Source organism: Falco naumanni, chromosome Z (genome assembly GCF_017639655.2).
Source record: "Falco naumanni isolate bFalNau1 chromosome Z, bFalNau1.pat, whole genome shotgun sequence".
Classification (NCBI taxonomy): Eukaryota; Metazoa; Chordata; class Aves; order Falconiformes; family Falconidae; genus Falco; species Falco naumanni.
The window spans coordinates 23,091,093-23,106,748 of NC_054080.1; the positions used below are offsets into that span (position 1 = coordinate 23,091,093).

The following is a 15,656-nucleotide window of genomic DNA, read 5'->3' on the forward strand; positions in this document are numbered from 1 at the left end:
TTATACTGACCTTTCCAGTGTGCCTCATTGTGCTTTCCATTGCCCTTCCCTTCCTTACGTCATTCAAGACAGGATTCATAATTATTCTGATAAATTGAAGAAACAGTCTGAAAAAAAAAAAAAGAATGAAATTCAAAAAGGATATGTAGGTCATAGTCAAATCTAATAATCAGCTGCTAACGTGCTAGAGGAGAGCATCTCAGTCCTTCCTAAGCTTCACCAGGTCATGGTGGTTCAACTATTAACCCTCAGCCAGCCTCATCCTGCTGTGAAACACATAAACACGTTATTATTAAATACGAACAATGGTAGTGTATATAGGACAGATGAAGTAATCTAATCTTGTCTTTATTCATGAGGCTTCTGGTGTCTAGTTTGGGGCACTGTGCTTCAGAAAAGATCTGAAACTGTTAGAGACAGTTCATAGGAAAAAAAAGAAGTCCAGAAACCACAATTTATACCTTTTACCTGAGGGTAGAGAAGATAAGAAAATGGGTGGAAATGGGAGATGGTTTTTCACTGTTCCTCATATAGAATAAATTAAGAAGCAGTGGCTTTAAATTTCAGCAAGAAGGATTCAGGATCATGTTAGAGATTAAGGATAACTTCGCCTGGATGATAGCAAACACTGTAATTGATTGTCTGGATACACTACTGACTTTTAAGAACAATTTAAACAAGTGTCTTGTCAGAAATGACACAGGAGTAGCAGGTCTTACCTTGGGATAGGGAATGAACTTGATGAATCAGTGCATTCTATTCTGCTTTTCTGTGATTTCATAGATCTTCTTTTACAAGGAAAGTTTTTCCTATTATTTCACCTCTAGTTTTTCATCCTTTGCTGTGCCATATGTAATGTTAGAGGTCCTGATTATTGAAAGCCTTCAACCCCCTCTGAGGCTTACTGTAGCCTCTTCAGAGCAGGAGGATGTCAAGTTTCGGCCTACATGGCATCGTACGGCAGGCATCAAACGGTAATCAATAATTTTATAGTACACTAATTTCTGTTTCTTTCCCCAATCTGCACTTCACCGATTAAAGAAAAACACAGTCCAGATTTTCTGACAACAATGGGTTTCTCTTGGTGACAGCTTGGTCTTCACTTACTTGCTATAGCGTATCTGTATACATGAGCAATTATAACTGTACAGGAAAAGGTCCTTCATGCTTCTTTTGCATATGTAAGATTTGCTACAGCGTATAAAAAAAAAGCATAAGGTTTTCAAGTACATTCCACCCACAAGAGCAGCTGCGCATTTGATTGTTTAATATAAGGAACTCCTCATTGCATATTACTTGAGAATCCTAGCATTCAGGACTTCTATCACTCCGGAGTGCGTCCTCTTGCTCTGGAGTTGCTGTACCATGCCGAGTTTGACAAAGCTTGGCCACAGAGTTTCTTTCTCAAATCCTCCAGAAAACACAAGCTATATTCATTGCCTATTACTTCCACCATCATTAACAGGTAACAACAAAATGCACAAAGGAGGCATGTATTGACAATTTGCCAGAACCAAGTCTCTGACAACAGTTAAGATATCATGGTATTGAACAAAGTAGTAAGGATTCCTTTTTAGTGTCTAGGCTGCTGGCATTAATTTATTTGAATGTTAACTTTCTTCTACAGTAAATGCCTTGACTGATTAAAACAGAGAGCTTTGCATACCTTGAGAATGGTGCCAGACAAAACTAAAACAGACTGAGCTCCAGGAACCAAGCAGCTCCCTTCCATTCTTGCACCACTGTGGTAGTGGCAGACACTTCTGGAAACGCGTGAACAAAGCAGTCAGCAGTAGCGTTTCTCTCCTGTAACTAAATCTGCCAGAGACTGAAAATCTAAGCACTCAAAAAAAGCAGCTGACTATATTTCTTCAAATATCTAAAAGTCAGATTCTTACCCACTGTAAACCAGCATTGTTCTGCTGCAGTAGGTAGAAGCTACACAAGAGTTATTCAACCACAAGTATGCCTTCATCTTCAAAATTAGGACTAAAATAGCAACTGATACCTTTCTAGTGCGCTGAAAGGCCTCAAAAAACGAGATGAAGTGTTGGTAGTGCATAGCGATGTAAGAACAATTCCCAGGGAACCCAAAACCTCATACAGGTTGCTGAGTCACAGCAAAGGGTAGCAGGTCCAAACAGACACGACACAGGATGCCAGCTCAGACTTCCCTGGCTTTTTCAATTCCAGTTCCACCTGCAGACAGCTGAAATGGGGCCTGTTCTGTTATTCCCCAAACATATGGGATGCTGCTATGTAGCCACAGGTTGTGATTGGCATAGGGGCTGGGAAAGGCTCTGCAGTGCAGTGCCAAGCCTCCTAAGGTGCTCCACAGGGGAGCATAAGACAGTAAACAAAGTTTCACAGGTGCAGGACCTAACAGGCCTGAATAATCGTTCTTGTAAATTGCATCTCATTTCTTTTCCACATGTGCCTCGGATTTTATGTTAAATAATACATAAACATTAGTTAATGATGTCTCCCAGAAATACAGACATTTCAAGTGTCTTCCTTTCTATGCAGCTTCACACACAGTCTTTATTTTGACTGGAGCTAATTAAACCCACCTGGTCTAGCCGAGAGGATACAGCAATCTCACATCTTCTGTGGGATCTGTGTGCCCAAGCAGCTATGGCAGTCCTGAGCCTTTTCACAATTAACACCTCTTCCTTTTTACTATTTCCTGAATATATTGCAACAGTACCTAATACTTAGCTCTTGCACCTTCAAAATACTGTATGTGTCAAGCAATGCTAACAATGCAACTGGAAGGTAACCGATTATCTTCATACGTCTTTTCAATCTGAAATGTACACTAGTACCTATCTCCTACCCAGATGGCCACTAACAAGAGACCACTCTCCGGTACATACTCTCCCCTTATGTTCTATGAAGTCTGCCAGTTAGGAAGAAAATATATTCTATTATTACTTAAATTAAGATATTGTAACACATTAAACCATGAAAATTGGCCTTTTTCTACAGATGTTACTTTGAACTCTCGTAACAAAGCTGGCCTTCCTTAGATCGTATTATTAAAGCCGCAGACTCCATCTTTGCTTTGCGAAAACATCAGCTCACCACACAGAACGCTGGCGTGGGTATTAACCAGGTAACAAAAAACCTCCGCCATACGCACACCGACAGTTTGCGTCTGCCAGGTGAGATGGCTTGAGCCAAATGCTGGCATGTAACTTGAGGGCACACAACCTCCCCGACAGTCCCACCAGCACCAGCCGGGGGGAGGCTGTGCTTGCGCTGGGCTTTGTGCAGCGTGTCCATTTCCAGGGCAGACAAACCAGCCCGGGGCACTGCTGAAGAGAAAGGGAACAAGAACACACGTGGGGCGGCCAGAGGTGTAAACCACCAGCTGATCCCCGCGGAAGCTCGCAGTACAGCCGTCCGGAGGCCCTGGGCTACCGCCTGCTGCGGACGGCGGGGCAACGCGCCGGCGGAGGCCTGTGGACTGCCGTTTGCTGTCGTTACGGCGGCCCACGGGCTCTCCCTGGCCTTCCCGCCGCAGACCGCGCGTGTGAAACCGCGCCCCGCCACGCAACACTCGGGGCACCTTGTGTCCGAGCCAGCGGCAGGCAGCGCCCCACGCGACAGCGTCCCGCCTGGGTAACGTAAGGCGCGCAACGGATCGCCCACGCGGGGAGCGCGGGCTGCCGCCGCCCGGGGCCGCGGCCGTCACTTCGCGGCCGTAGCCGGGGCCGCCCTCCCGCCGCGGCCCGGGACAGCAGCCGGCCGCCGAGCGGGCGGAACCAGTTCGTAGCGGCTTCCCGCCGCGGGCCCCTGCTCCTGCTCCCGGCGGCCCAGCACGGAGGCGGAGGCGGCGGCGGCGGGTCCCGCCCCAGGGCGGGGCGGCGGGGGCGATCGGCCCGGGCCGGCGGTTCAGTGCCGTGCGGCGGCGGCGGGTGCCGATGGTGCTCATGACCGAGCAGCGGTGCGATGCGGAGGAGCCGAGGGCTGCGCGGGCCGCCGGCAGGCGGGAGAACAGGGCCGCCCTGCGGCTGTGAGTACTGCCCGGGCCGGGAGGGGCGGCCGCCAGCCCGCCCGCCCCGGGGGCCCCGGCTGCTGCCCGGGCTGCTCCGCGGGGCAGAGGCGGCGGCGGGGACTGTGACGGCTGCGGCCGGGCGCCCTGAGGCGGCGGGGGAGGCCCGTGGGGCGGGGGGCTCGGCAGCGAGGGGGGGCTTCGCCGCTGTGGGAGAGGGGTGTGTGTGGAGCGTATAGGGAAGGGCCGCCAAGGGCTCTGCGCGGGCAGGCTTGCATTAAGCACGGGTATCTCTGCGCAGCCGAGATCTGCGCTCCTCGGAGGGCAGCCTCGAGCACGGCGTTAAGCCCCGAAGTTGTACTTTTAGGAGCAAGGCGTGTAAATACTGCTTCTAGTAACTTCAGTGCAGCAGCCTGCAAATCCTTCTCTTCCGTGGCACAGACATCCAGCAGCAGTGCTTTAGCACTCCAGTACTGCGCACGGGCTCCAGTGGGAAGCTGTGATCCTCAGACCTGGGTGCCAAGAAGAGGCAGAACTTTCCTGAAAGTTCACAAACTTTGATGCAGGCAAGATGCAGTACGATGGGAAGTCAGTCTGACTTCAGTCCCAGGCAGGGTCGGGACAGGCCACTCCACTGGGGCAGCAGGCGTTGCCTGCCCTGGTGCATGGTTCCCCACTAAGCTCCTAGTCCAGCGCAGCCGTACCCACACCTGGCCTCCTGCTCCTCAGCCAGAGAGGTACTGTAAAAATTGCACAGATGAAGAGATCAAGAATACTTAATATTCTTTGAGAGGAAGAGGAGGCCTTGCTGGCTAGTAAAGCCTGCTTAGGCTAACTGATGGAAGGTAGGGAGGTCAGAGGGCTTTCCCTTCCACGGGTGCAAAGAATCCCTGCACTCTACCGAGGCCACTGACCTTCCCAGCCTCTGATGGAGGCTGGGGACATCAGGGGTTAAGGGCTGCTTCTCCTGCACTGGTCTTTAGCTTCCTGTGGAGGTCTCAAGTTGTTGAGGTGCTTGCATGCCATGGTAATGACCACAGCGTGAAAATCTGGCTGGAATCAAGCAGCTGCCTGGTTCCATACTTCCATACCGGGCACTCAATTCATGTGGGACTTGCCAGTCCCAAGGATGCAGTTTGAGAAGTAAAGCATCTATGAAACAAGAAAATAAGAAGTCTAGGGTTTTCTCCTCCAAAGAAAGAAAAAGTTACTTTTCCCTAATCTGGCATGATTCCCCTGCTCATAGAACTTTTCTTCAGAAAGATCTGAATCTTAATCTTTAATCTCAAGTCTTTAATTTTAAATGGCTTCCAGCAGAAAGGAGGACAAGTTACCAGCAACTGGCTTTTTCTTTGGAAAGAAACTCCGAGGTCTTTGTGTCTTTTTTTTTTTTTTTCCCCAACTGTTGTATCTCTGGTCTCTGAGCAGGTGTATTCCCAAAGTATGTATTGCAGTGAAATCTGTTGCCAGAAATAACTTGCTAGTTAGAGAGCACTGGGAATCAAAATGTCTTCTGAGTGTCCTTTATCCTATACAGTGTAGTTGCATCAGTGACTTCACATTGCAAATGAGACATAATTCCCCGACCTTCTCTAGAGCCTTCTGACTTCAAGCCCTGGGTCCCGATCCCCCATGTAGAATTTTGCTGGTGAACCTAATGAAGTTCTTCAGGTATGCAAGATCTCTATCTGATCTTTTTCTCTTTAGAACAGGACTAGGAGTCCAAGCCAATGTATAGAAAGCTTGATGTCGGAGACATTGCACATGCACCAACTAACTGACCCTCTGTTTTGTCCCCAGGTGTTTTAATTTTTCAGTGCTGAATCAGCTATGGTTAGAAGTGAGGTTAGTCCTAGCAAGTGTAATAGATGGAGAAGTCAGGCTTGCTATGACTTTTTTTTTTTTTAGCTATCAATTTTTGCTGTTCAGTAGAAAGTAGTGTGTCAAACAGTGAAAAGCTAGGCGATCTGTTAGGCTGCAGGCTACAGTGTTCAGCAATACTAGCCTGGGCAGCACAAGAGTGAAAAGGCTGGAGTAGGCAAAAAAGTTGAAATGCTTTGTCTTAAACTAGATAATTGTTTAAGCATTTGCTGTTTGGAAACAAAGTTTGAATTTATTTGCCAATTCCATTTAACTGGTAGCTGGATCCATCAGAGAAAGTCGTGTTCATTTGACTGTGAGTTTACCTCAGAAACCAAGTAACTTTGATTTGACTAACACGAAGCTATAGGGAGAATTCTTCAGCTGAAGAACAAAACCAGAATCTTTGTTTTTATTCAGTTAGGAGTGAACTCACTAAAAACTGGATTGCTGAAGATTATTTTTTTTTTTAGAAAATTTCATAAATAAGCATGTGTGGTTGTGGTAGAGTTTTGTTCATTTCATGTACTTCCAGGGAGCAATATGCAACCAACAGAGTTCATGCTGACCTCTATTTGAAAAAAAATCCTAGCAGAGTTATAGAGGCTCAGGGAGTTCTCAAGTGTTTTCCAAAGCTCAGAGGAGAAATATTTATATGTGCACTATAACCTCTACTTCCTGGAGGTATGCTTAAAATGTTTTTCAGTTTCTGAGATGGACTTTATAGCTTGATATCGATATGCTTCTGCTGCTCCCGTAAAGGTATCCCTGGGGGATGGGTGCTTCTGAAGGATGGAAGCTGTAGACATTTTGGCTTGGGGTTGGGGTTTTTTTTGGTTTTGGAGGGGGTTTGGGGGTTTGCTTTTTCTTAATTATTTCAAGATTACATCTGGGAACGTTATATGTCAGTGATTCAGAAACTTGATACAGAATGAGTTAAGTATATGCATACTAATTTAGAAAATGGGCTTCTCTGGCATGTTTAGTAATAGTTATATCTTTGCAAAGTTTGCAGTACATCTCTCTGGATTGTACATCCCCTGTACAGATGTACAGAGATAACACTGCGTGGAAGATGGGTGCTGTTCCTATGTGGACCCAAAAGAGTGATGTACCAAAAGTCTGTCATTACATGGAGTTTCTCCTAAGCAAATCAAAAGTTCCTGGACAGAAAAAAACCTTCCAAGTGGTGTTCCTTGATCATTACATCCTGATGTGGCCTTGGACCAAAAAGAAATTAACCCTTACATTGTATTTAGAGGATATTTTTTCTGACTTGAAAGTGGGGTGTGTGATATTTATGGTGGCACTAGACGTGCCTCAGAAGCTGTCAGCCCCACTACAGGGACAGCTGGTGGAACTGAAAACAGAGGTACATTAAGGAGGAACGGCAGAGGTTTAGTAATGAGCTGTTCATGTTCCATGTCAGCATGCTTCTGCTTTCACACATACCTGCCTCTGTTGAAGTCAATATAGCATTTTCTGGTTTCCACAGATAGCATTTGGCCTACTGCAATTAAATCTATCTGTATTAGGTCAATGTGCTAAGTTACGGTATGCTTATATACTGCTAACATTAAGTGGTACGTTCTGCCTCCTTCTTTGAGCGTAAGATAATGTCCAGTTACTGAGTGGAACTTAAAGAAATGAGGAAGCTGTGACCTAAGACTCTGAAAGGTATGGAAAGTTTTAGGTTTTGTTTTGGGGTGAGGGATTTGGTTTTGGGATTTGTTGGTGGTGGTTTTTTGATAAAAAAATATATTGCAGATACTGGGGAAGATATGCTACTGAAAGCAGTGGAAAATGCTTACAGGCAAATTACACACTTCTGGGAAAAGAGATAATGTGATCTTTATAGTTTTGTTTGTCTGATGTGTTATGCTGCCATAACAGATGTTTCCTAATAACTGTTTATCAGTTGATAAGTTAAAACACAATTAATCAACTGACCTGTGCATAGTCACAACATAATAACTTTTTCTTAAACTCTCTTACTCAAGGGAAATACAAAATGAAGATAATAAAGAGGAGGTTATTTATTACTGATTTAAAATTTTATTTCAGCTTTGATCCAAGTTAACTTATTTCCAGATACCAAACTTCTACTGCTTTTTTGTGAAGGGAAAAGAGCATATGTATGTGTCTACGTTATTCATATTTTGTACTTTCAGTGGATGGAGATATTAAAACACAGTATTATATTTTTAAATTATTCCGTGGTAGTTCTTCCCTGGTTTTGTAGCAAAAGTTGTAATGCATGATCTGAAAAGAAGGATAGGCTTGCAAAGTGAAACATTTAAATTTGAAGTGTGACAGAAAAGAGATTTCCAGTCTGGATGACCTCCATTTATTCATGATGATGTTCTCTAATTGCTCCTATTTTTTCCTATTTTCCTGTCATTCTTACTTTGTTCACTGTATATACAAGCTTAAGTTATAAAAGCAGCTTTTTAAAAGTAACTGTGCCATGTGTAAATGCATACTATGAATCTGAACAGCCTTTTCATTGTACCACGGTGCCTCACTGGCTAACCTGAAATACTCCTGATGTTTTTTTTTTTAAAAGCAGTTATGCTGCCTTTACTGGTTATATGCAGTCTGTGAGAAATGCTTGTTAGGCAACATAATACTACAGATAAGCTTTGGGCAGCAGGATTTGTTGCTGGTATTTGACAGGTGATGTATAAACATAGTATCAGAGTATTGTGATCTGGCCACCATCTCCATAAATGTTGCGGTCATATGGTTAGAAATGATGTGCCTATCTAATGATGCCGCTGCTGGAACTCATGATCCTCATGCTCTGTAGTTGGCTGTTGCCAAGGCCATATATATCCTTTCCAGTTAATGTTTTAGACTTCCGTTACTGTTATACCAGAAGATCTTATGTTTGGTCTAACAATCTTTACAAACCTCTTTTGTAGTACTTATTTTAACCAAAATTCGTAGGTAGCTGTCTGAATTTAGCTAGGCTGATCAGCAAAAGTCTCTTCAAATGTTGTCATCACAGAACAAATAATTTGTCTGCAGATAACAGGAATATGGTAGGACAAGTTGGTTTTCCCCATTTATCCACTTTTCCTTTATCTAGAAGATTTCTAAGCTACACAAAATTACAGAGGGATTATTTTTTCTTGCCAAGAAGCTGTAAACAAATATTTTAAACACCCATTTTTCCTTCTAGATAATGCAGGGGTCAGTGGGAGATTGCAGAAGGACATGGGCAACTGCTCGCTGCCAGCCCAGTGTATAGGGCCCTTCTCTGAAAAATGGCATAACGTGCTATCTCATGCTGGGGTGATTATGTTACAGCAATGGAATTAAGTACTGGGAGGCAGGACACCTGAATAAAAGGGAGAACCAGGGATTGTAGGGGTATGTACAAGGAGAACACAGTTACCTCTTCTTAATTCCCTGCTAACTGAGCCTCAGTGCTGTACTGAAGTAATCACTTCCTTTAACTAGACTTCTGCCTGGTACTAAGCGGCTTCTGCCTCCATCCTTGAAAAATAGAACACTAAGATGAGAGAGGTTAAGCTTCCAGAAAGAATGGCAGGAAGTAACATGCAGATTGCAGAGAGGCAGCAGAGAAACTTTGCAGTGCCAGGGATGTAGGGGCAGACTGAAGCCTTCTTCCCCAGTGGATAAATGGGGGAAGCCTTATAGTTACTGGCAGAATAACTGGAACAGTTCCTGACATCCCCCAAAAAAGCAACCATATCTGAGCGTGTCTTCTGCAAAGATCCATTCCTGTATGTGCCTCAGTGGTTTAGCCTTATGGGAATCTTAGTTTAGGCTGTTTATGAAAGAGACACCACCATTACTTGATGGTAATTTTGTAGCTACCATTTATGCTGCACTAGTTCAAGAAGAGGCATTTAGGTTTGTTTAGCCTTTTTCTGGACAAGAAGGAATGTTGTATTAGGAAAGTCCACTAAATAACACAATATATATATGCTCATTTGGTTTTGTGAAGTTTTACAGTACATGTAAATATACTATGGCCAGCATAGGAGAGAGTCAGTGTTGCCATGGAGGACGCTGTGTGGCCAGTGGAAAGGCTCATACTGAAGAGGGAGGCTTGCAGAGCATTCAGACTCAGTGTTCTGGTGACGCAGAAGATAGAAAGTTAGGCTGGCCCTAGCAGGGATCTGGTCACCACATGTCACATCTGATGCTAATAAGAGTATCTTTGTGCAAGACTTTGGAAGGAAAATAGTTCCTTATGTACAGTGGCACTGTCAAAGGCACTGTTGTGGTTAGTGTCAGTTAGACCAATTGTTGGAAGGTAGTATTTCCTACTGTGAAGTAATAGCTTTTGTATTAGATTATCAACATTGTTCTGGTCTTTTCCGTGAACGCATAGGCAGGTCTGTCAGAAAAGTTGTAGGTTGCACAGATAATTATGGGAAATTCAACACTGCCAGACCCTTGCACTGGTGAACAGTGAGCCTCCAACAGTGATTTCACTGTGATCCACTGCCATCCTTGATGGAAGATAGGATGAAACAGGGTAGATAGGCACAATTATATGTTCATCTTCATCTCGGTGTTTTGCATTAGGACTTGTTATGCACTATTCTTGCTGGGGAACGTACAAAAAAATGTTGTGCTTGGGTATCTCTTGAAATACCTACCTAATTTTTTCTGTTCCATCACTGTTGCCTTTTAAACAGAGAAATCCCATTAACGATTGTGGGTTATCTATTGTCAATGCCAGTTCTTAAAGGAACTGCTGCATGATCAAATCCAACCCTCCTTCCTTTTGTATATAACCTGTCTGAAGAACCAAACTTATTTTTTCCCGTGTACATTGATTAAAACACTTCGTGTGCAGCATATTAAGTCATTACTTCTAAAAGTGCCATAAAACAGAAGCATCTGGTCAAGTGATTCATGGCAGCTTCATTTTTTAACTTTGTTTTTCTTAAGCAGACGAGAAAGGAATAAAGGTGTTAGCAAGATTGCTCCTAAACCTCTGCTATCATCTTAAACTGTTCTGCATTCTTAATAGCAGTTGTTAATGTAATTGCTGTTGTCTGCTTGGGGTTTTTTGGTTTTTGTTTTTGTTTTTTTTTGTAATCCTAATTCAGTCTGATGTAGCTACTTAGGGGTTTTTTGAAAACACAATTAATGCTGGAAAACTGGCAGCCAAGTCTTGTATCATATGGAGGCATGTTGCTGTGGAGTTCCTCATCTAAAACTCAGAGATCCAGGCTCAGGTAGTGAGACCAAACCTTTACATTATGCTCATGCTCTGGTGATCAGACCTCTGGTGATCAGGTGATCATTGTAAAGATGCTTGTGGTGTTCAAGAGAGATTTGCATTGTTTCTGCTTGAGTTTCAGAGCAGATCTAACTGATAGATGCCCATGAAGTCATACTGAAGACACGGATTATGTATAAACGCAGCATTTTATCTTTCTTATTGAATGTGGTATAGAACAGTTGGTAGACCTGACACTTACATGCCTTTGCCCTCTCTTGTGCACCCTGAACAAGTCATAGGTTCAGGAATTCTTCTTTCTTTTCCCTTGCTGCTGTTACCGCTGGAGGCTAAAGATAAAAATATAATCTGATAAAACACTACGCGCTTCCTTTTCAGTAGGATTTATGATCCTATTTTTTGTCGTGTTCTGGGTTAGAAGATAAAGGTAGGCTAGCACTAGGAGACAGCAAAATCTTTCCTGCTAAAAGCTGCCAGCAAGTTGGGGAATTAAAAGAACACTTGCTCCAGCCCAAAGTAGATGTGAATGAGTGTCTCCCCTAGCGTCTTTTGCTTCCCATTTTTTTCAGAAGTTTATTTGTTGAGAAGAGTTGTGTTGTGCTAGATTTGTCCATGCCTATGTTCAGATAGTTTTTGGTCACCCTGCCAAGACTCCCATGAAAACCGCATGCTGGGAATCTTGTGGAGTTGAGTGAAGATACATATGAGAGGGCTTTTGCTTTTTGAAGTGGATATCTGAAACGGAAACTCTTGAAAAGACGAGAGAGCTAATGGCTTATGTTCCTGTTCTAGTGTTAACTTAATAAAATATCTTGTTATAGTGTCTCATGTTTCAGAGCACAGGGAATTCTTCTGTGGGTTGTTTTGTTTTTTTTCTATGGAACTTGATAGTAGTCTGGTTTTGATTAGACAGGGAATACAGCCAGTTAATAATAGATGGTATTTAGAGCAGAGAATTTACATACTTGCTAATGACGTCTGTGGTGTCACAGTGATCTTCCTGATGTCCAAGTGGTAAGGTAGTGTGAAACTTGATCTGGTTATTATGTGAAATGTCTATTCAGTTGAGGGGAAGAAAACTTTACTTCCTCTGTCCTTAACAGCATTGGAGGTTTCTGTTCAGTATTGACTCAGAAATGTCATTCATCCCTTTAATAAAGATACAGCAACACAAACATATGAGACTGCTCACAGGTGAGTGTGTTCCAAGACACAGTTGTGAAACAGAAAGCAGGAAATATTTCTGAAATTAAATACCTTGTTATATTAAGTAAGATTCACAATTAGAAAAAGTCTTGGTTAGTTCCTCTTTCAGTACTAGCTGATATCGAGATTCCACCTGTGCCTGACCCGTTTCATCCTAGAAATGCACAAAGAAATATGTAGCATATATGTATGTGTGCCCATCCATATGCATTTGATACTCAGTTAATGTACAGCTATCTAACTTTGCCTCCATTATGCCATGTTTGACTGGATTCATGAGAAGAGAATTAGCCTACTCCTTGAACAACCTCAGGCAGTTAAATCTCAGTCCGGCTCATACCTATTCATGTTAACAAACTGACCCTTTCCCTCACGCAGGGTTTCACATCTCTGCTCCTTCATTAATGCTTTGCTGCTCTCCATATTCAGTATAATTACATTTGATGGTTGTATATCTGTCATACAACATACGTAAGAAATGCCAAACTTCAGAATTGGTTGCTTAGCTTCCTTCACTTTTCAGCCTTAAGTGCAGGCTGTGTACTAAGTATAAGGGATTATACAAATACCAATACATAGATTATGGCTATCCTTAACATCCATTATAGCAGCTGTTAAGCAGCTCTTTGCTCCTTTGTGATTACAGGCTGTGTATTAAGTATACGGAATTACACAAATACCAATACATAGATTATGGCTATCCTTAACATCCATTATAGCAGCTGTTAAGCAGTTCTCTGCTCCTTTGCGATCAAGGTAGCTGTAGCTCATTTTCTGCTTGTTTTGATAGTTTTGGATTCTTGATTATTGTCAGAGTTTGGCTTTCTGTTTGCACAGAGAAGTGATACTTGGTCTTAGAAGCAAACTGAATTGTAACAATACTCTGAGGCATGGGTTTTTTAGGAGATCTGTTTTCTCTCATGAACAGTGCCTTGTGCCACATAACACTGGATCATGTCTGTAGAGCTACTGGAGGCATTTTGCTTCTGAGTAACCAGACTTTGTAGAAACATACAACATCTAAATCCTCAACTTGAGCACTTGTTAGTTTGTTCAGTATGGACACCACTGTAATCTGCTATGAAGAGGACAGCTGGAGAGTTTACCATGGAAAAGGTGTTTTCTTCTGTCCAGGGGTGAAATAATTCAACTGTGTAAGGTGTGAAAGAAAACTCATCAGATAAAGCACTCCGGATTCAGATTATGCATCCAAAAAAGGTTTGTTCAGACCAGTGTGGCACAGAAAATATGTTTCGTGGAATGATGGGGCATACCTTCTGAAAGGACTTAAGACTTTAGGCCTAGCAAAGGGAGGTTGAGATGGTTGTTCCTTCAGGGTGTGGTAGGTCAAGGATATAAAGTTTGTGCTGAGGGAGGAGGCCTCTGACCTGCAGCATGCTTGGTAGGGTGTCCTTTCAAAGCATTAGCACATTGCATCTTATCCCCTTGCAGTCATCTCTGCTTGAGGTATGTTGCCCGTTTGTCTCCTGGATGCTGCCTAGATAGATCCCTTCATCTTGTTCCATCTCGTCTGCTTTTAAGCCTGCCAAAGTCTGTCATCTTGATCTGGGATCCTGGAATGTTTTGAGTCTCTTCCTTTGGCTTTTAGTTTCTGAAAGAATAACAAGTTCCTTTATCTGAATAGATTAATGTCAGGCAGTAAGAACAGCTTAAATAACACTATATCTTAGTATTTGGGCCTTTCGCACATCTTTGATTCCTTTGTCAAATCCTTTTGGTCTGCTAACAGCTGCCCACTAAATCCAACAGCTACTCAACAGAACCAAAAGATACAGAATATCACTGTATTTGTGATGGATATTTCCACATATACATTGTACCAAGCAAGATTGTGGACCTGTTTTGCTGACTGACTGGACTCCAAGCAAAAGTGGACTCCAAATCAAATATAAAAATAAATGTAGTTTATTACAGTACAATAAAGGACAACAGTGTGTATTATGATAAAAGGAAACAGTACTAATTAATATACACAGTATGATAAAATAGCAATAGGAGCGATGCATCAAATCATTGCTGCAAAGCAAAGGTTATACCACCGATTACCTTAATAACATCATCCAGGCCCACACTTTAGCTGGGAAACCCTGTTGCAGCCGGTGTGAGGAGTCTGTCAGTAACTGGGAAGTTCCTGCATGGTGTGTCCATCTGTAGGTGAGTCTTCTGGCCCAGTCACGGAGCTTGCCCACCTTTATATGCAGCAAAACCAAAACCAGCTTACATACCTAGTGTATGCAAGCTTTTAAGTTTGCACCAAGTGCAGGCATACTCTGTGTCGTGATCTGTAGGGTCCACACACGTCAGGGATGTTGGCCAGATGTCCAAGTGTGGTCAAGTTACTGTCATGGCACAGCTGCACGCAATGTTTATTGTCCAGATGATCCTGCTCACTTCCTGCCTGTTCAGGGGGCTCAGGACAAGCACCATCTGTTGGATTCGTTGAATGTGATATATAGTTGTCCTTGAGCAACTTAAGCTCACTGTCCAAGTTAAACAATTCCTAACCAAGTACATGATCAAAGATGTTTTCATAAGCAGTAATCAATCATTATGTAATAAACTTTCACCAAAGGATGGCAGGGGAGAAATTACTCCACAGTCTTTTGGCTGATAAATTGCAATAATACAGCAGTTGGACTGCTGTTGCAAAATTAATCCTTACTGTATAAAAGAAACAAAGCAGGATAGCAGGGCTTCTAAGGTAACATGGTGATCCACTATGTCTGTTCCATCCACAGAAGGAATGTTGCACCAATGCTGACTCAGTTAAACCCTAGAGAAATACTGGTTTGGCTGCTGTTTTGCAAGCAATTGAAGTTGTAGCTAACATCACTGGTTACTCAAGATGCTGCCTTCCTCCTGAGTAACTGACGTGCAGTTTGTGGACTGGGGGACTAGTTTGTCCCAACTTATTGTGGCTTCTGAACTTTTTAGACCTATTATCAGGCAGACCAAGTAGCATGGGTGTTCTTTGGGATGTATCTGAGGAAACTTTGTAGAAAGGTTTGCATGGTTGTGGGGAATGAAACACAGTAACCACTGTACAGTTCTAGCGTTTTTAATTTCTCTTATGTATGCCTGAGAAGTGTTCATGTCTGGTAAGACCATATTGGGGTTGTCAAGGACAATGGTTGTTCTCCAAGGCTCACTTTCCAAACTGTGGCTTATTAATACCTGTGTGTCACATTTCTGTTCAATGCTGCTTATTCAACTAGTTTTGAAAGGAATAGTAAAAAAGTTGTATTTTAGATTAATTACTGTCTTCAATTTTTTTCCTTTTGAAAATTCCCCATTAATGTGACACCACATAATTTTCACAGTCTGTTTTTCAGATCCTAGATAAGA

The 15,656-nt window shown here is 43.0% G+C and overlaps 1 protein-coding gene across 3 annotated transcripts in view; it reads left to right on the forward strand.

The window, feature by feature from the left end:
* The window catches only part of GRAMD2B (GRAM domain containing 2B), a 43,795-nt gene that overhangs the window by 6,250 nt on the left and 21,889 nt on the right, over window positions 1–15,656 (forward strand). The window contains exon 2 of one of the 3 annotated variants that reach the window (XM_040580108.1): window positions 2,989–3,115. The exons of 1 other annotated variant lie outside the window; for it this stretch is intronic. Coding sequence is in view for 1 of the 2 variants with exons in the window: in XM_040580107.1 (XP_040436041.1) it covers window positions 3,927–4,018 (92 nt within the window). In the remaining variant the exon portion in view is untranslated. Of the gene's footprint in view, window positions 1–2,988; window positions 3,116–3,875; window positions 4,019–15,656 lie in introns of those variants that run through there. One more of the 3 variants, XM_040580107.1, reaches the window with a different exon arrangement.